The sequence below is a fragment of the Nycticebus coucang genome, chromosome 4, assembly GCF_027406575.1.
Source record: "Nycticebus coucang isolate mNycCou1 chromosome 4, mNycCou1.pri, whole genome shotgun sequence".
Classification (NCBI taxonomy): Eukaryota; Metazoa; Chordata; class Mammalia; order Primates; family Lorisidae; genus Nycticebus; species Nycticebus coucang.
In genome coordinates, this window is record NC_069783.1 from 72014195 (window position 1) to 72034620 (window position 20426).

At 52.6% G+C, this 20426-nt stretch overlaps 1 protein-coding gene across 7 annotated transcripts in view; it reads right to left on the bottom strand.

The window, feature by feature from the left end:
• Nucleotides 1-1658: 1658 nt before the first annotated feature.
• The window catches only part of FBXO41 (F-box protein 41), a 28026-nt gene continuing 9258 nt past the window's right edge, over nucleotides 1659-20426 (bottom strand). For 3 of the 7 annotated variants that reach the window (XM_053587833.1, XM_053587836.1, XM_053587835.1), the window contains 13 exons: nucleotides 13820-14862; nucleotides 12279-12504; nucleotides 11735-11808; nucleotides 11151-11509; nucleotides 10183-10424; nucleotides 9849-9964; nucleotides 9570-9722; nucleotides 9305-9400; nucleotides 8773-8808; nucleotides 7691-7809; nucleotides 7353-7511; nucleotides 6002-6117; nucleotides 1659-5551 (listed from right to left, as the gene is read on the bottom strand). In XM_053587833.1, the coding sequence (XP_053443808.1) occupies nucleotides 5321-5551; nucleotides 6002-6117; nucleotides 7353-7511; nucleotides 7691-7809; nucleotides 8773-8808; nucleotides 9305-9400; nucleotides 9570-9722; nucleotides 9849-9964; nucleotides 10183-10424; nucleotides 11151-11509; nucleotides 11735-11808; nucleotides 12279-12504; nucleotides 13820-14724 (2832 nt within the window). In that variant the 5' untranslated portion in view covers nucleotides 14725-14862 and the 3' untranslated portion in view covers nucleotides 1659-5320. Of the gene's footprint in view, nucleotides 5863-6001; nucleotides 6118-7352; nucleotides 7512-7690; nucleotides 7810-8772; nucleotides 8809-9304; nucleotides 9401-9569; nucleotides 9723-9848; nucleotides 9965-10182; nucleotides 10425-11150; nucleotides 11510-11734; nucleotides 11809-12278; nucleotides 12505-13819; nucleotides 14863-20426 lie in introns of those variants that run through there. The other 4 variants (XM_053587838.1, XM_053587837.1, XM_053587839.1 and 1 more) reach the window with 4 other exon arrangements.

The following is a 20426-nucleotide window of genomic DNA, read 5'->3' on the forward strand; positions in this document are numbered from 1 at the left end:
AATTAACTTTGTCAATTATTTTAGCATAGTTTTACTCATTGTTTTGTGTGTGCTTGCCCAACAGGTAGAAAAGGGTATACTGGGTCAAGCTCGACTAGAGTGGCCCTGGTCTGGAAGTTTCACTAGGGTTGCAATTTGTGGTCCTAGAAGTGGCTGAGAGATACGGAGCTGCTTCCTTTTCTTCTGGCATGGTCTTATGTAGCCCTAGCCTAGACAGGTATTGCCCCCAGGGTTTCTGATTTGAGTAAATGGCTTTCATTACCTTTTGTGCCCCCTCTACTTCCATGTTCTTTTGGCTCAGTCTCTTGTTCCCTGTCACTCATTATTTTGAGGTTGAGGACTCTGAGAAGAAAGTTTTGGAGAGACCTTATTCTCTAAACTCTGGTGATCTCTTAAAAGTCCATTAAGATGGGCGGCGCCTGTGGCTCAGTCGGTAAGGCGCCGGCCCCATATACCGAGGGTGGCGGGTTCAAACCCCGCCCGGCTGAACTGCAACCAAAAAATAGCCGGGCGTTGTGGCGGGCGCCTGTAGTCCCAGCTACTCGGGAGGCTGAGGCAAGAGAATTGCCTAAGCCCAGGAGTTGGAGGTTGCTGTGAGCTGTGTGATGCCATGGCACTCAACCGAGGGCCATAGGGTGGGACTCTGTCTCTACAAAAAAAAAAAAAAAAGTCCATTAAGATGACTAAAAGGGTATCCACCTGGTTTTTTTCAGTTCAGCCACCAGTGGGTATCTTCTGCTTGTGACCAATGGAATCTTGGAATGGCTGGTAGATAAACTGGAAATCCAGCAGGACCCAACAGCCTCTATGTTTGTACCAGTCCTGCTGATTGGCCTGTAGCTAGCTGTAGTTAGTAATTGTTGAAGCTGGAGGTGATTATGTCACTTGAGCCAGTGAAGTTTTTGCTGCCTGAAACTGAGAAGTGGTTAAAAAATAATAGAAACCTCTAAGCTCAGCCCCTCCTGTTCAGATGGATCAAAGTAAAATTGGACTCTTACCAGGTTCCAGCTTTGGCAACTCCCTGCCCCCCAACTTGATGGTCTTTAGTTTTTCCACCTGTATGCTAAGAATAGCCTGTTTCAGAGTTGTGAGGCTTGAATGCTCATTCTGCTTGCTTGATGTAAGAGCCACAGTTTAAGCTTAAACGCCTATTCCTGCTCTGATTTTAAGTATTTCAGAATCCTAGTAATCAAACCAGTGGATCAAGGCCATTTTATAAAATAAGGAATGTGTAGGCCAGGCCATGTTGGCAACTTGGTCTCCCCTGGCCAAAGCCCAGCTGGCTGGCCAGTCTCCTGAGCAGGTGGCCAAACCAGGGAGGGCTGGGCAGTGCCTGCTCCTACTGGCCTTGTGCTGAGTTTACCCTTGAAGCTGGCCTCTGAGCTGAGAGCCAGAATCGACATGTCCCATAGCTTTTTGTCAAGATGCAGACACCAAAGGCAGGGTTGAACTGTGGCAGGGACAGTAACCTGAATCACCTCCAGTGACCTCTGCAGTCCTTAGGCAAGTCTTTTTAATATTCCATTCACTTCATTGATGCCGATTGGGTTACCTGTCTCCTTCCTGCCAGTGTGTGCTTGAGTTGCAAAAAAGCTGTGGTGACACAGACTGACAAATAAATATGGCTTTATACCATTTACTTCCTTGGGACACATATACCAATTTCACCATCTTTTATTGGATACAGAGCCATAAATTCTCTGATGCCCATATGAGTCGTACATTCAGCAAGGGCATCTATGGGTGACATGGAGCAAAGTGCTGGGATGGCGATGCCTGGGTGGGGCAGAGAAGTGGGGCCAGGGAAGGCCCCCTGGGGGCTGGAGGTACAGGCACCACTTTAGAAACAAAAGTAAAACTAAAAATTGCTCTCCACCTCTCTGCCTGATGTGCTTGGAGTGAGGGAAGCTACCTTCTCACAGCTGAGGTCCATAGCAGCCTGGCTCAGTGTGGGAAGGCAGGGCCTAGGGGCCAGTTGTGGAGGTCCCCCGCTAGGGGTGTCCACTAGAACCAAGCCTGCTGGCATCAGCCACAAGGCAAACCTAGATCACCTTGGGCCTCTGCCCCTGGATACATGAACCCTACCAGGGCAGAGCAAAGGCTGGGGAGCCTGAGGCCAAGCCTTCCCAATGGCCATGCTGGCAGTGCAGAGGAGGCTTGGCCTTGTGGTGGGGAGCCTGCCTGATTGTCAGGGCTGCTTTGGGACCAGCTGAGGTCCCAAGGGGTTAGGGAGGGAGTAGTCTTAGTTGGCCCTGGTAGTCTGATCTTCACCCAATCCTAAACCTTATCCTCAGGCAAGGGCTGCAGATGAACACACTTGTCCAGGAATAAATACATACACACAATACATAGCAATATATACAGAAATGCAGGCCTGGAACAAGGCTGGGTGAGAAAGCATGTCCACTAGGGGTGAAAAAAGGACCAGACCCCCCCAGGGGAGGGAAGTCACACTCATCAGGACTGAAGCTGGGAAAGATGCCATGGGTTCAAGTTAACATCTCTGGGAACCTGGGCCAGATACCCTCTCACCATCTCTCTTATGTTCACCCCAGGTCCACCAGGAACTGGGACTTTGGCACCAATAGTCACTCGGGTAAGGTCTTCAACTTAGTGCCTTGGATTGGGCCTTGGGCAGCTCCCCACCTGTGGCCCAACAGATTAGAGACCAGAGGAACAGGCAGGACCCAAAGGCAAGGGACAGAGCCAAACCTTGGAGGAGCAGGCCTTGGGAAGGTTTTTTCTTTTTTTGTCCTTTTGAAGCAATTCCTGAGGGGCTGGCTCAGACTCTACTATCACAGGACTAAGAAAACATGAGTTGCCTTGGTCCCTAGGTAGTCTCTCCTGGCCAGTGAAAAGCTGTGGTTCTGGCAGTGTAGCCATCTTCATTTCCTGCCAGTGCTGGGAAGAAGCAGCCTGAAAAAAGTATGAAATACTAAAGCCAAGTATGCCAACCTTCCGGGTGCTAGGGCCAGGCTGTGTGGCAGAAGGGGTGGTAGGGACACATAGGAATTGTACATGTACTTGGGGCCCTAAAGCAGGCCCTGCCTTGGTTTGCTCTCTGATATTCCTTTTTTGCATCTTATTAGGTAAGGTATGGATGATGGCTCCCCTTTGGGGGGATACAGATGGGATAAGATGCTTCCAGAGCTGGCCAGGCCCTCTGTCCCTGTTCATCCTCAGCCCAGTTGTATGGTTGCCAAAAAAGAATCCCAGCAAGCTCCCCACTCAGCAACAGGGCTCATCACCCTGAGCAGAGGACAAAATAACAAGTTGCTGGTGGGGGAAGGGGGCTCAAGGCATGCATGAAGGCCAGGGTGCAAAAGTCTGCCAGCCCAGGGCAGGGAAGGGAGTGTGCCAGTGCAGTGGGACACACTGTGACCTGTCATTCCTGTTGTCAAGGGTTCAGACCTCTGCAATATTACACATACTTTACACACAGAGCCAGAAAACATGGGATGGAGGACTTAGGTTTCCTGGAAAGAGACAAACCTGTAGGGTGGACTTCCCATCAGGTAAAAGGGGGTCTTGTTCACCCTTCCATCTCTAGTGCTGGTGGTGCCAAGTACCATTGCACTGATGAATGAGTGAACGTATGACTAGCATCAGTTTTCAGCACCACCTTTCTACCACCCTAGCTCACTGCTCTTCCACAACAAACTCCTTTCTTAGGGCTGATGCTAGGCATTTACAGTGGGTTCCACTCGGGGCATAATTGTCCAAGGCCTTGTATTCAGGGATAGATGGTTCCCGGGGGCAGAGAAAGTTCCTCTATTGGGCAGGCTCAGGCCAAGCAGGGCATCCTTTTGTGCTTTGTCTAGGAGACAGGGAAGACAGAACCTCTGGTCCTGGGGTCACAGGGGCAGGAGCTATAGGGGTGTGGTTGGCAAGGCAGGACAGGCAAACCCAGGGCAGCTAGGCCCTGAGTGGGCCTCTACCTCCCTTCCATGCCTCTAGAGGAGAGGAAAGCTGTGCTACTTCTTCCTGTGACTCCTGAGGACAAGGCTGGGAGATGGAAGCCAGTTGAGCCAGTTGCTCTGGAGTAGGGGGAACAGGGGTGTCACACACGCCAAGGCTTTGTGCAGGGCAGGAAATTGCCAACAATGATACCCTTGGTATTTCAGGGACAGAGACAGAACAAGCCACAAGAGAAGAAAAAGCAATGATTAAAAAAAAAAGCTGGGACAGTGCTAGGGAGTAGAGCCAGGGAATCTGGGATAAGCTGCTATGCCTGTGGGATTCCTAGCTCCGGAGGACTCATTACAAGGTAACTGGGGACTGGGTCTTGACATCCAAGCCAGTTTGTGGCAGAATATTGGATCCCTGTGAAGGATTGGGACCAGGACCAGCAGTCTAATGGTTAGGGCTGGGAGCCAATCCTAAATAGGAGAGAAGGAAACTCTAAGATGGATCTAATTTAAATGTTTGAAAGAACTTTTTAAGTGAAGGTTGGCAGAACCCACAGCCTCTGAACCCCTGTGGCAATTCTAAGAGGAGGAACTGGGAAGGCTTGGTGCTGGGACTTGGTCTTTTGGGTATTGTACAAGGGCGGCTAGTGAAAACCACTGGCATTCTGTGGCTTCTGAGCCAAGAGGCTCCAGCCCGGGCCCCAGCACTGCTCCTTAGCAGGAGGCCCCCAACACAGCCTTCAGCCCATGGGGCCAGGGCAGACTGAGGAAGGGGGACCAAGTCTGTTGAGAATATTCTTCATCTTCTCCACCTCCTGTGGGGGTCTGGCTCCCTGCCCCAGCTATGTCTTTAAACAAGTTGACTAGGTAAAGAAGTCAGCAAGCCAACTATTCTCTTTAACTTCCTCCAGGGCCCAGCACAGATGGTAGTCCAGTACCTCCCTCACCAAACAGCCTTGGGAACCTTAAACCCATCAGATTCCTACCCAAGCACCTGAATTAGAGGGAAATTCCTTGATGAGAACTACTCAACTGCTGACAGGGCTTTCCAGGGCTGGAACCTTGACCCTCCAGAGAGTCCCTCAGGAATGAAGAGCAGGTATATAAATATGCACCTTTAGGTCTGAGTTTCGCTCTGATATGTGGGGGGGAGCAGGAGGGTGGTTGGGAGGAGGGGTCTTGTCTTCTTATAGCAATAAGTAAGTTTTCTCCACCTGGCAATAGTCTCATCCTGGGGAGAAGTTCTAGGTGACTTGTTTTTCTTTCCAAACACATCCTCAGTACCCCACTCCACGGACTGCATGCCCCAGCTTTTGGCTGACATGTGTCCAAGCCCCTAGGTCTGCCTGTATTATCCCTGGAGAGTATGGACCCAGAGCCTAGGCCGTCTAAAGAGTGTGAACCACAGAAGGCTAGGACAGGGTAAGGGAAGAAGAGCCCTCCTTGCCAAGTCTGAGCTGCCCTGTGGGGCGTCCTCTGACCTGGAGCCTGGCAGAGACCCCTGATTGGGACTGGGTGTAGGAAGGAAAGGCCTGTCCAAGCAGCTGAGGAGCCACTGGGTGGTTATTGCAGATCCTCCGGGTGACGACATCAGGTGCTGGTAGGGACAGCTCCTCACTGGCTGTGCCAGAAAGCTGTTCCAGCTAGGGGTAAAGTGGAGGTCAGAGGGCAGCTTTAGTCCGAGCCCCTGTCCTGGAGAAACAGTGCCCTAGGTTAGGCCTGTTGCTCTGCTGTTCCAGGAGAAGGACAGGAAACTGTCACCCAATCCCTGGAAGCGAGGGATAATAACAGTAGGCCTCCGAAGGTCTAGTCCAAATCAGGGACCCTCCAGAAGTCCAAAGAGAGTGCCCTGGTGTGGGGCTGGCAGGGGCCTTGCTGCCCCCCACCCGGGTTAGCAGCCACCTTCCACCTTGATATGCAGAATCTTAGAGAAACCGGGCCTCCGCCGCAGGGCCTGCAGACCAAACCTTGGGTTAGTTCTATCTATCTCAAGCCAGGCAGAGTGCCCTCCTGTCATACTCACCCAGGCCACCAGCCCTTGCTAAGGTATTATGACAGTTGGGATCTCGGGTTACCTCAGAGCTCACGCTTACCTGGAGTTTTGTCACCATGTCATCAAATAGTTTCTGGGCCTCAGGGCTGCTGGGCTCTTTGAAATAATCAGCAATTCCAATCTGGACCACAATGGACTTAAGGTTCCGGCAAATGCCTGAGGAAAGGGGGGTAAGGGGGTGCCCATGTTTGGCCTGGGTGATAGGGCTGCCTCCTTTCTTCTCTCACTAATGAAATGAGCTGCCCATCGAGAGACAGTCATGGGCCAAGCACTGGGAACATAAATGAGAGGAGCAGGCCCATGCCATCCAGCAGCTCACAACAGGACATGGGGAGAAGTGGGCAATGGGGTTGTGGGGGGGAGAGGCTGCAGTGGACTCTGGGAGGGTGAGAGGGAAACAGCCAATTGTTCAAGGGCTCTAGAAAATTCCCTGGCAGAGGGGACAGTTGTACCATGGTCTGGGCATTTGGAAGTGAATTGTAAGGAACAGAGTGGCTGAGGTGAGGCTGATGAATGTAGGCCAGAGCTCAAAGGAGGAGGTGAGGGCAAACAGTTGGAAGCAGAGGGCTTAAGGGGACCAGATACTGCATGAAGTCAGTCAGGGAGGCTGAAGAGGCCTGGAGGTCATGATTTTGGAGGCTAAGTAGTTCCGGAGATAAAGTCCAGGGCATGACCATGTGGCTAAAGAGGAGGGAAGAAGAGGTCTTGGAAAGAAGGTCAAAAAATATTTCAGTGGTCAGGGCATGGGTCCTTGGCCTCTGTATGGTGGTTTTATTTGGGTGGGAGCAACGTGAGCTGGTTGCCTGCCTTCTGAATGAAAGTAGAGGAGTGACTCCGAGTGGAGTGGGTGAGCAGGGTGGGGAACAAAAGGCATGATTTGGAGCCCAGGGAAAGGGGAGTCTTCACTTTGAGAGTTATCCTGGAGGTGCTTAAACATTATCTCATTTCATTCTCCCACCCATTCCAGAAAATCAGTTGAGCTGATGGAAATACAGGACCCAGAGAGGTATAGAAACTTGCCAAAGTCACACAGTAAATGAGCAGCAGAGCCAGAGTTGGGACCTATGTCAGTCCAGCCCCAGACCTGCGCTCTTAACCTGTGCGCTGCCCTTGCCCTTGGTTAGAGGCTCACATGGGGGCTGACAGCTCGTCTCCAATGTGGGTAGAGTGAGCACAGGGCAACAAATGTCTGTTGAACTGAACAATTTGGACCAAACACTGAGGGTTGCTACACTGTCCTCAGAAGGTACTGGTGGCAAAGCCAGAACTAGAACCATGGTCAGTCTGCCCCAGTGCTGATCAGAGCAACCAAAGAAATGGTTATGCTACCTGCTGACAGGGCACAGTGACGGGGGTGGTCATACCCTGCCCAGTATTCCCCCATTGCTCACTGTTAAAGTGCAGCAGGGCCTTAGGGGTGACAGGGGTGGCCGTGAGCACCAGCATCTCCAGTCCCTTCAGGCCTTCCCGGCAGACCTCAGCTGCCACTTCCTGGGTGATTTCTGACACATGGTCAAGCTCCAGGACCTGTAGCCGCATGCAGTTTCTCGCTAGGAAGAGGAAGAAGGGAAGGCCCTGTTGACAAACTCTCCGGGTCACCTCCTGGCTAGCACCCTGAGGCCCTTGCCACCACCCAGGCAGCCCCGGGTCCCTGTGGGATTTCAGAGGGTAGCCCTGTACCCACACCTGTTTCTCACCAACCCCCATCCCAGGCCAAGGAAAGACTTACCAAGTGACGCCAGGCCCTGCACCCCACAGCCGGCGCCCCCAACCCCCAGGGCCCGGAGGTGGGGCCAACAGCGACCAATCATCTGCAGGCAGCGGTTACTGAAGCGGGTAGGCTGCTGGCTGGAGAAGGGGCAGGGGGAGCCGTCAGGGAAGCCTCTGGGTACCTGAAACCCTGAGCATGCTCCTCATTTGGGACCTTTCCCCATCTTAGGCAAGTGTCCCACCAAGTCCCAACTGGTCAAGTCAGAAAACTGGGATCACCCGATTCCTCTCCCCTCATCTCCTGCCAAGCCCTGCACATTCTAAGTGACTTGTGAACCCACAGTTCAGACCATCAACATTCTGTATTATAACCAGTCTCCCTGCCAGTTCACCCTCCACACTGCTGACAGTGAGCCATTTCTTCCTACATCCATTCACTTTGTCATTTAGCAAATAAAGTGTCTAGACAGGAAAGAACAACTGAGCCAGGCCCTGGGATACAGTGGTGACAATGCAGACACGGTCCCTGTCTTAAGGAGTGTAAGTCTATTAGGGGAGCAGGACATAGAATATTACAAGTCTGATATTAATCCTGTTCTTAAAAATTAAAACCCTTTAATAGCTTCCTAGTATTTTCTAGGTAAAATGCAAAAACCTAAACTCCTTAGCAAGGCCCTTCTTGACCTTGCCCTGACCTTCCTTTCCATACTCATTGCTTGGCCCTGCCCACTCCACTCCACTAAACTTGCCATTTGCCTGAGCATCTCATCCCTTAGCATTCACCCCGGCAACAAGTATTTCCCTAGTGTTTGCTATGCACTTAGTACCAGGGACGTGGAAATAGATGTTCCCAGACTCTGCTCTGAGAACTGCCAGTTTAGAGGAGGAGATCAAAATATTTCGTATAGAGACATTATTGCAGAAAGGATGACAGTAGGGATCAGGACATGGTGCGGTGGGAACTGAAGCAGGGGAGCAGTGACATTGTAGCCAAGGCATTGGAAAAGGCACACTGGATGACCTGGACAGAGTTGTCATGTGGAGAAAGGACTCTGGGGACAAGGATCAGCATGGGCCTTGTTTCCAATAGGGTAGACCCACCTGTGAGTGACAGCCTGCAGGACACCGCAATAGCAGCTGGCCAGGGAGAGAAAGAGCCTGGTGTGCTTGAGGAACTCCAAGTAGAAGGAGGAATGATTTCACACCCTGCATTCTCCAACCTCCAGCTCTTTTGTACTTTATACACTGCCCTCCCTGAAATGGCTTTCATATGTGAAACACACCTGGCTATTTTTATCTAGTATTTACTAAACACTTAACTATGGACCCTACAAGTTTTGTGTATATGATCTCATTTGGGCCAGCAACAGCCCTAATGAGGTCGACAGAATCCTACCATCACCTTCACTTTGCAGTTCGAGAAACTAAGACATGACTGGGTTGCCCAAAGTGATGCTGCTAGTAAGCCAGGACAGGACCCCAGGTCTGATTCTAAAGCGCTGTCCTAACGCCTCAATGCACAGATTAATGTGTGTGAGTCTATCTCTCCAACAGCTTATGGAATGGGCTCAGATCTGCTCAGTCCCCAGTGCAGGCCAGGCCCAACCCTCTCCCAACCCCTGCCAGGGCTCACCAGGGGTGAAGTGGTGCCACCTGGAGGGAGACAATCTCTCTGCAGCCTGCACCTAGAGCCCAAATGACTTCATGGCCCACAGGGTCGGTGGCACTCCTGTTGAAAAGACAAAGCTAGAGTTGTCCACACTGGTGGCTTCTGCTCTTGCCAAGGCTTCCTTACCTTAGGCCATAGAGCTTTTGAGACCCTTTACTGTGAACCCCTAGTGATCCCTTGTGGCCTGGGCCAAGAGGGCACAGGCCTTGTTTCAGTAGGGGAGACCCACCTGTAGGTGACAGCCTGCAAGGCACGGCAGTAGCAGCTGGCCAGCCAGAGCGAACGGTCAGTGAGGATGTTTGGACAATGGGAGATGCGCAGGATCAGCAGGTTCCCCCCAGCCGCCTTCAGCAGGGACTCCAACCCCGCTTCCAGGCAGCCCCTGGGGATGACCAGGAGGTCAGAGAGCTGCATATGGCCACCTCCTCCTCTGGGAAGCATCCTCATTTAATTCCAGGTCTGTGGTCCAGGAGCACCCACCCACCCACCCACCCACTGTAGGCCTCACCGGGTGCTCCGGGCATACTCCTCCTTGCTTTCCTTCTTTCCCCGCTGCCGGGGCTTCAAGTTTTGCAGTGTCAGTGAGTGGGCCTGGGTGCACCACTGAGCCAGCATTGCCAGGAACTGTGGGGAGGAAAAGAGTATTTGGAGATGAGGAGGTCTAAACTTGGTTGGCTGAAGGTGAGCCAGCCTCAGGGTGAGAGGTCCCCACGAGAGCATTTCAGAGAGGCAGGCTGGAGCTGCGGTGTAAGGATTGCAAGGACCAGACCTCGAGGGACAAGATTCCACTAGGATAAAGGTAAGCTCATAGCAGGGTGAGGGTGGCAGGCAAGGGCAGGCACCTTGGAACAGACGCGTGCATTCTCAAGCAGCACCCTTGTCCATACTGCGGGGTGGCGGGCCACGAAGCGCCAGTCCCGGCAGACCTCAGCAGCGTGCAGCAGCGTGCGTGTATCCAGGTAGGTGAAGATGCAGAAAAGAGCGGCTCGCATCTTGAGGATCTCTGGGCTGATGACCTCATTGGAGCGAGAGGGGCTGCCCCTCTCGGTTCGCCGACCCCGCCCACTGCCCCCCTCGGGGCGGGCTGAAGAATACCAGGAGGTCAAAGGTGAGCATGGAGGGTTGAAGGCTACTGTGAGGATGTCAGTGGGGAGCTGGGACAGCGAGGAGCTGCAGGAGGCCCAGTGCCTTGGGAGGAAGTATAAGGGGCCTCTGCCTCCCCTTCTCTGCAGTACCCCAGCCCTAATTTAATAAATTACAAAAAGGTGTTCCTTCCTCACATAAACTTTCTTTTTAAGGCTGTATATCACTTAACAGTCCAACCTCACCCCCTATGTGAGGTAACTACATCATATTTGGAGAAGGAAAGGGGTTGGGAGAACTAGAGCATAAACTGGGCCTGTGGAACCCAAAGGCAGAGAGGGGCTGCCCAGAACAATGACAGTGGAGGCAGCTGCACTCCTGAGCTAACCCTCTGGCCTTCTAACCCCCACCATGAGTGCAGAGCTGTCTGTGAATATGGCAGGTGGCTCTCCCTCAGGGGCTTCAGAGTCTGCAGTCAGCACTCAGCTACTCTCCTATAAATGTTAATGAGACAATCATGTGAATGGGCCCCCGTTTTGTGCCCCCTTGGACAGGGCACCCTTGCGCCTGCAGCCCTGCCCAGTCACTCAAGTTACTGCCTCAGTCTTGAAGAGTACTCACAGAAATGGGCAGGTCTGGGGAAAGGGTCTGTCTGGGCCCTGTGTCCCCTTAGAGGGCCTGGGACCATGGGAAAGGCTGGCTCCTCTGCCACCCTCCCAGGACTTACCTGAGAGCCGGCAGCTGCTCAATGGCCCAGCCATCGCAGGTGCCATGCGGGGGACATCTGATGGCCCCTCAGCCTCTGACTCGGTGGTTCGGGAGCCCACATCTGAGACGTCACCTTCCTCCCCTTCAGTGCTGTGTCGGCGGGGTCTGCGCTGCCAGTTCTGGATGGCCTGGCGCCGTAGGCCTGAGCTACGAGGAGGCTGGGACCTCTCTGAGCCCCCGTTGGCAGCCTGCGCCCGTGGACCCAAGCCCCCAGGGCCACTGTCCTCAGGGGCCCCCTCCTCTGGTCGGGGCAGCTCCAGACTGTCACTGTCATAGCAGCCTGAGCTCTGAGATGCGGCTGGCACACGGCTGGAGGCCCTGGGGTGGGGTGGACCAGACGGTAAGTTTGTAAGGGGAACCAGACCTACCTCTTCATCCACCCCCTGCTGCCAGCCAAAGGCAACCCACCTGCCCTCCTTTCCCAAAGCTCCCTCTGTGTAAGGACAGGAAGGATACAGGAAGGGGGTGACAAGCTCCTGACAGGCCAGCAGATCTTTCCAGGGTGAGGTGGGCTGTGTGGGGTGGGCCAGGCCCAAGGCTTACCCTGTGCTTGGAGAGGAACCATGCCGTGACACTGCATATGTGCTGGGCATGGCCAGGCCCGCGTGGTGTTCTCGCTGTGGGCCCCCAGAGCAGGAGGGAAAGAAAGTGGACAGAGAAGGCAAGAGGATGAGAGGCAACAGGGAGAAACAGGGCACAAGATGGAGAGAAGAGGAAGGAGAGGAGAGAAGGGAAAAGGTTGGGAAAGATGGACAAATGGATAGACGGATAGCCCAGAGAGGCAGGCTCCCCAGCCCCTCCCTTCACCTGCCCACCACCCCAGAACCTAGCCTGTAGCTCCCGGGCTCTTATATTGCAGGGATAGGCAGAGGTAGGCCCATGAGGGCCACTGGATCACACCTCACTATAGCCTCAGGGGCTGCCATTCCTCCCCCATCAGAGGTGCTCCCTGTTCCTGGACCCCTCTTTGGGGAAGAGTCAGAGAAGGAAAGCATGGAATATTATGGGGGATGGCAGGCCACATGTGAAGGGAAGTCATGGGGGGCCAGGTGTGCAGGTGGAGGAGGGAAGGCAGGTGGGCACTTACCATTCTGCCTGGGCCCCGAGTACTGGGGCCTGCTCCGCTGCCCCCACCTCCACGACCCAGGCTGGCACTGGGTGTGCTGCCACAGCTGCTGCTGATGACCTGTAGCTGCCGTTCAGCACGGTCAGCCCGCTCCAGGAGCTCCTCAATGAACTGCTGTAGCCGCAGCTTGGCACTGGCCTCCCGTGCTGCTGTCTCCTTCAGGAACTGGTCAATTTGCACCACCTCCCTGGGCCGAGAGCAGTCTCTCACCCTAGAGCCTTGGCCTGGCTGCCCACCCACCCTCTGGAAGAGAGCCTGGCCAGCGGGGGGAGACACAGGGCACAGCTGTCTACAGAGTCTGCTCATATGGGTCCATGCAGCACAGGCCTAGCACACGGTCCCCAACAATGGCACAAACAGAAATGCAGACATTTGAGTCATACACACTCCACCCACCCAGCCCAAAGACACAATCCATACACCATAACCAGTCACATCTACCTCACTCAGGCCTGCTCAGTTACATGGGTTCTCAATACACAGTCTCCCAACACATTCCTGAGCACACGGCCCCATCACACATCCCCACACGTAGCCCAATAACTTGAATATCTCATAAAATTTATTGAACGCCATACTTAAAATGAAAAACAGAATGGTTGCACAGGTACTTGAAGTATGGTTTCTACTGATTATCACTTTTGCACCACTGTAAGATCGAAAAATCAGTAAATTGAATCATTGTAACTTGGGGACCATCTGTAGTTATCTTACACTTAAAGACCAGAGAAATGAGGAGAAGCCAGTAAAGAAGATTGAAAGGGGGCAGACAAAAAGATAGAAGGAAATTCCAAGACTGTCCTGGAAGCCAAGTTAAGAAAAGTGTTTCAAGAAACAGTTGTGTGTCCAATGCTGCTGATGGGTCAAGTATGATGATGGCTTGGCCTTAGCAACATGAAGATGCCTGGTGACATGAGGTGGAGTTAATACTGGTGACAGTGGTGGAGGTGGAAACCTAATCACATTGGGCTTAATAGAGAAAATGAGGAAAGAAATTGGAGACAAGTTGGAGTTGTTCTTCTGTAAGGAGGAGAGACAAAAGGGGCAGTAGCTTAAGGGGAATGGGGTTGTGGCAGATGGGAGAAATGACATCATGTCTGTATCCTTCTAGAAATGATAGGCAGATAGGGAAAATTTAATAGTGGAAAAGGGAGAAGGGAAAATTGGACCATGTCTTTGAGTAGGAAAAAGGGACTAGGATCTGGTGCCAAAATCCAAGACTAGCCTTGACTAGGACAGAGGACGAGGAGGAGGAGAAAGATACAGTCTTGACAAACAGGCATGTGGTACCTGCCATGTATTCATGGTGCCAAACACACACCTTCATGACATTCTTGCCCCCCTCTCCTCCCCAATACCATTGCATCCTCATGGCCACAGATTCTATATTACAAAGCTATGGCCACGTACAGAGACACTCAGGCAATGCTTATGGTGGTAGCGGCGGCAGCACAAGGACTCGCACCGCACACCCTTTCACAGGTCCCCAAGGATCTACTCACTGCTGCTTTCGGCTCAGCTCTTGTTCCTTGTGCACCAGGTCCTGCTTGAGAGAGGCCAGCAGCTCCACACTTACATCCACCTGGCGCGAGAGCTCTGACGCGCGCTCCTCCAGCTCCTCTTTCTCCCGCCCCAGCCGCGCGCTTTCCTGCCGGGCAGTCTCCAGCTCAGCCGCCTTACGCTCCAGCTCCGCCTGCAGCCGGCCCACCTGGCCGGCGATCTTTTGCTCCACCTCCTCGCTTAGCCGCTCCAGCCTTCGGTCCACCTCCAGCTTCTCCAGCGCGCGAATCTTGAGGCGCGCCAGGCCCTCCTCGTAGGCCACATCGGCGGGCGAGGGGGACGCAGGCGAAGCGGAGGCGGGCCCGGAGCAAGGACCAGGGCCGGGCCCGGGCGGCGGCGTTGAGCACGCCGAGGACGCCACCGACTTGCGGGCAAACAGCTCCCCCAGCGGGATTTCGATCTCGCGCAGCGCATAGCGCGCAGCGGCGGCGGGCACCAGGCCCGGCTCAGCCAGCTCCTCGCAGGGCAGGCTGGCGGGCACCAAGTCGCCGGGGAAGTGGGCGAGGGGCGCGTGGTGGTGGTGGTGATGCAGCAGGTGTGGCGCTGCGGCCGACGGTCCGGCCGCCTGCTCCTTGCCCTGGAAAGATGTGCTCTCGAAGACCTCGCGCCGGGCGCCGGGCACGGCCAGCAGGGCGGCGGGCTCCGGCGACAGCGGGAAGCCCGAGGCCGCCGCAGCCGCTGCGGCCGCCGCGGCGGCGCCGTCGCAAATGCTGTTGGTCTTGGAGAGAATGTAGAGTGTCTCGTACGTGTGGCTGTACTCCAGGTGCGCGCGCAGCGACGACAGGCTCCGGAAGCGCTTGTGCTCCCCGCAGCGGGGGCAGCGGTACGGCAGGTCCAGCGAGGCCATGGCCCCGCCGCCCCCGTGGCGCGATGGCTCCACCGCGGCCGCCCTGCTGGTCAGCCGGGCGCGCTCATGGGGGGCGGCGGGCGAGCCCCCCTGCGGGGTCAGGAATTCTCAGGGCGCCCCGGGCCAGGGGTGAGGTGGCTAGAAGAGAGGGGGGAGTAAGTCTCAGGAGGATGGCACCTCAGCTCCCACCCGCCCTCCCAGTCCCCGGCCCATATCCCCCAGCTGGAGGAGGTTAGAATGGAGGAGCTGGCCTAGTGTGGCACCTGTGAGAGTGAGAGGGAATGAGATTTTAGAATGAGATTTTCCTTTTTTTAAAGGATTTAGGTTTTTGTTTTTTTTTTGAGACAGTTTCATTATGTTGCCCTCAGTAGAGTGCTGTGGCATCACAGCTAACAGCAACCTCAAACCCTTGGGCTTAAGCGATTCTCTTGCCTCAGCCTCCCAAGTAGCTGGGACTACAGGCGCCTGCCAAAATGCCCTGGCTATTTTTTTTGTTGCAATTGTCATTGTTGTTCAGCCAGCAGGGCCGGTTTTGAACCCGCCAGCCTGGGTGTATGTGGTGTGTACTCTAACCACTGAGCTAGGGGTGCCGCCTAAAGGATTTAGTTTTATTTATAATGGTTCTGACCTGGAAATAACCGAAGTGCCCATCAGCAGTAGAATGGATAAATTGTGTCATGTTCACAATAGAATACCACCCAGTAATAAGGAACTACTGTACACACAATGACAGGGGTGAACTGATTTTCTAATATGTTGCACAAAAGAAGCCAAAGAGTGGCTACTGTAGGATTCCACAGATTTGGGGTTCAAAAACAGACAACACTGATGATTAAGTCAGAATAGAGGTTACCCCTGGGGGCTGCATGGACTGGGGAGGGGCAGGAGGGAACCTTGTGATGCTGAAAATGTTCTATATCTTGCTCTGAGGGGTTGTTACTCAAGTGCATACATATGTTAGCAACCATCAGGCTGTACACCTAGGATTAGTGCATCATGTGTACTTTATGTTATATCTTTAAAAATCCTTGAAAAGATGATTATTTTCATGTCATGTAAAACACACCCATAACACGGGCTGGACTATTGGTACCATGTTGCAGGACCAAGACATCAGTCCACAGAATGATACCTGTGAGTGTCACTGTTTGTTCTGCACCACACCCTCCCATCCCTGCTACTCCAGACACCTCTTCTCAGATCTAGCAGAGGTTAGGTAAACCTCCATTAAGTGTTTCTGCCCCACCCATCACCCTAAGGGTCCTCTATTTGTCTTCTCCACATCCTTCTGGTAGAACCCTCCCTCCCCCAATTCTGGCATCTCACTCCTTGCCCTCAATTCCTGCTGCCCAACCCCTGCCCGCAATCTCTGGCTTCTGGTTATCCCTCCCCTGCCTTGTCTCCCTCCACATTTCCAGCCTCTTTGTCTTTCCTTGAGCTGACATAGCTTTCCATCCCATTCCTCACTGCCTGCAATTGGGTTTCCACTATCCTCTGTTGTTACTGTGATCCTTAGGAGTCACAGACTATCTGCTAATCAGATAACCAGTTGTCATCAAGGGTCTTCACCCACTTGGGACCTTGGCTGATACTGTTGATTCCTCCATTTTCATAGGCTGCCATGATGCATCCTTGTTTTGATATCCCTCTGGGTTTTGTGAATTCCTGTTCCTACTACTTTCCCAAACTGCCTGTCTCTTGATGGTCTCTTCTCTAAGGTCTGCCTTTGCACCTCTTCTGCCTCTATTCTCCCATGGGCAGCCTGGTTCTGTCCCACAGACTCACTCACAACTTTAAGACTCTCAGCTTGGCCTCTCCATCCTGACCTGCACCTGAGTTCTATGTGCCTTCTGGCACTTCCATGGATGTATGGGTGGATGTCTGTTCCCTGTGCCAGCCCAGCACCCTGATTTAACCTTGGGAAACTACTGTTCCATCCCACTTTCTCAGTCCACATGATCTGGAGAATGGAACATGGGGCTGACCAAAGTCCTGGGATGGCCCAATTGAGCCAAAAAGCTCCAGGAATGTTCTGGAACTGTTGAGTGAAAACATCCTCTTTGGGCTCAGGTTTTTTAGCTGATGGAGAGGCCCAGAGTTGCTGGTGCCATCTTTATCTCCTTTGGAGATGAAACACCTGAGAATGAAACCAGAACTGAAAATGGAGACAGGGAGATTTCTCTTTTTTTTTTTTAGAGACAGAGACTCACTTTGTCCCCCTCAGTAGAGTGCCGTAGCGTCACAGCTCACAGCAACCTTCAGCTCTTGAGCTTAGGCAATTCTCTTGCCTCAGCCTCCCGAGTAGCTAGGACTACAGGCACCCACCATAGCACCTGGCTATTTTTTTGTTGCAGTTTGGCCAGGGCCAAGTTTGAACCCACCACCCTCAGTATATGGGGCCAGTGCCCTACTCACAGAGCCATAGGCGCCACCCTAGAAAGGGAGATTTCTCATAGATACAGAGATCCTGGCCTATTGAGCTACTTGAGCCAATCAATTAACCTTTTTTGCTTAAGTTAGTTACAGTTGGGTCTGTGTTACTTGCACCAGAAAAATGTCCTAGCCAAGAAATTAGAAGCAGAGATGGAAAAAAAAAAAAATTTTTTTTTTTTTTTTTTTGCAGTTTTTGGCCAGGGCTGGGTTTGAACCCACCACCTCCAGCACATGGGGCCAGCACCCTACCCCTTTGAGCACAGGCACCGCCCAGAGATGGAAATTTTTTTTTTTTTTTTTTTGTAGAGACAGAGTCTCACTGTACCGCCCTCGGGTAGAGTGCCGTGGCGTCACACGGCTCACAGCAACCTCTAACTCTTGGGCTTACGCGATTCTCTTGCCTCAGCCTCCCGAGCAGCTGGGACTACAGGCGCCCGCCACAACGCCCGGCTATTTTTTTGTTGCAGTTTGGCCGGGGCTGGGTTTGAACCCACCACCCTCGGCATATGGGGCCGGCACCCTACTCACTGAGCCACAGGCGCCGCCCAGAGATGGAAATTTTTAATAGATCCTAAGAAGGACTTAGCTGAACTAAGGGCAGGGGCATAAGATAGTACTGCTTCCACCATTCCCCACTCAAAAGTTGGCAAACCTTCACACAGCAGTAAAATGCTTGATTACATGGTCTCCCATCTCCTCTGGAGCCGAGGCCATCCACCTACCAAGGCCTGAACTTTATTAGAGGACTGTGGAAAAATGTTAGGACACTGTGGGTATCTTTCCATGGCCTCCGGCCTACCAAGAAAGAGACATACTCTGTCTGAAAGGGACCTATCTGAGAGCAGAGAGGAAGAAGATGCAGCTTGCCCAGGAGGCCCTTTCTGTCTAAGGTCAGTAATCCAATATGGCTGAGAGATAATTAAGAGCCAGTCCTCTGCTTCAAGCTAAAGTCAGCTCAAGCAAAGACAAAAAGGCTGGAAACTTGGAGGGGACAAGCCTGGGGCCTGAAAGACTCTTGACTCCTCAAGCCCTGCTGAACATCTCTTGCTGTGCCCTCACAGCTCCACAGAATCTCTCATTATAAGCAGCCTTCTGTTGGGATGCAGCTTAAGTGGGAAGGAGTAAACAAGCTCTGCCTCCCAAACTAGTGGTTTGCTCCTGTGATAGCAGCTCCTGGGAGGAGTGGAGCTCTGGGGCCTGTTGCTAAGAGGCAACCCCTCCTCCCCCTCAACACCACCACCAGGGACTTTATACAAGAATTATAATTTTCAATGAGGTCTCCAGCTTTGGTTAAATAGCTTGGGGATGACCAAATGCAAACCAATGATAAAGTCAACTAATGGTTAAAGGAATTGTATTGCCAGAACCCAACCCCTCCCCATCAAACCTCAGAAACAGAGGTCAGAATTTCTCATAAGGTGACCCCCAAACCCCTAACCCTGTGCCCCTCAGCACCACTCTCAGGGAGACAGCAGAATCACAGCAGGGAACCTCTTCCTTGGCACTTGGTCATGTGGGACACAAACCAGGTTTTGTTCCTCACCTCCTCTCTTCAACTCACAGGGTTTTTGTTCTTTATTCAATTTTTTCCCATTGTTGTGGTCTGGCCATAAATTAAAAGACCTTGAGCGTAGCACCTAACCAAACAGCCCATTGCCAAGACGTTGCATTGGGGCTGGATGTAGAAACAGGGTGATAACTTGGAATGTCTCCTTCCAGAAATGGGATGACTATGCTTTAAGTTTTTGACAGATAGTTGCGTTATGATGAACAGGGAAGTACTGAGACAGAGTCTCGCTATATTACCCTCGGTAGAGTGCTGTGGCATCACAACTCGCAGCAACCTCAAACTCTTGGGCTTAAAGAGATTCTCTTGCCTCCATCTCCCAAGTAGTAGTCTCCCTGACACTACAGGCGCCCACCACAATGCCTGGCTATTTTTTGGTTGTAGTTGTCATAGTTGTTTGGCAGGCCGGGGCTGGATTTGAACCCGCCAGCTCCAGTATATGTGGCTGGCACCCTAGCTGCTGAGCTACAGGCACCAAGCCAGGGAAGTACTTTTTTAATTACACAAGTGGGGGGTGTAGACATAGATCTTGGATAGCCAAGAAGTAGAATAAGGTGGCTTTTTATTTTTATTTTTGAGACAGAGCCTCAGGCTTCGCCCTGGGTTGAGTACTGTGGCATCACAGCTCACAGCAACCTCCAACTCCTGGGCTCAAGTGATTCTCCTGCCTCCACCTACCAAGTAGCTGGGACTATAGGCGCCTGCCACAACACCCAGGTATTTTTTAGTTGCAGCCGTCATTGTTGTTTGGCTGGCCTGGACTGGATTCGAACCCACCAGCTCAGGTGTATGTGGCTGGCACCTTAGCCGCTTGAGCCACAGGCGCTGCGCCATGAGGTGGCCTTTTATTGTTTTTGCTGCTTAGCTCAAGTACCTCTTTGTTGTGGACTGACCCCCAATTTTACCTTAAGCAGTATTATCTTATACTCCTCCCCTTAGTGAACCATTCCCCCACTTTGAATGAGTTGGGTAAGGCTGATCCCACCCCAGGCTCCAGGGGAACACATATGACCTCAGTCTTTTCCATTAAAGTCGCAGTGATCAGATCAGTAACGGACATGTTTCTCAATCCAGGCCAACAGACACCCCAGGACCTGTGCTTAGCCAGTAGGATGTGAGCCTAGAGCTGTTTGTGGCCATTTCTGTCTTAGGGAGAAAAGACAAAAAGCCTTCTGATGATATCACTTGAACATCCGGATACAGCAGATGTGACTGAAGCTTTAACCCAGGACTAATCAACTAACATTTGAGTGGGGCAACAAATGTTTTTGTAGCTTTAATCATTTGAGTTGGTTGCCAGTAGTGAGCCTCTAGACCCGCAGTTCTCCACCTGTGGGTCGCGACCCACAGGAACTGTATTAAAGGGCCGTGGCATTAGGAAGGTTGAGAACCGCTGCTCTAGTCTAACACAATGACCCACTGTGTCAAAAGCAACTCCTGGACTTCTCCTCGTTCATTCCCCAGCATCTCTGTCCCCTTTATCCATGCCACTGTCCTCCCAGCCATGCCACTGGCCATCTTGATTTTTCTCTCTGCTGACCATCAAGACCTGATGATTATTCCTTCAGAATGCTTTCAGCCCAACTGTTCTTTTTCTCTTCTCATGCTTTGTGCTCTTTTGAGCTGCAGCCTCCTAATACGTAGACTTCTGGCCCAGTCTTCAGTCTCACAGCTCTGTATCACTGTACAAAAGGCAGCAGAT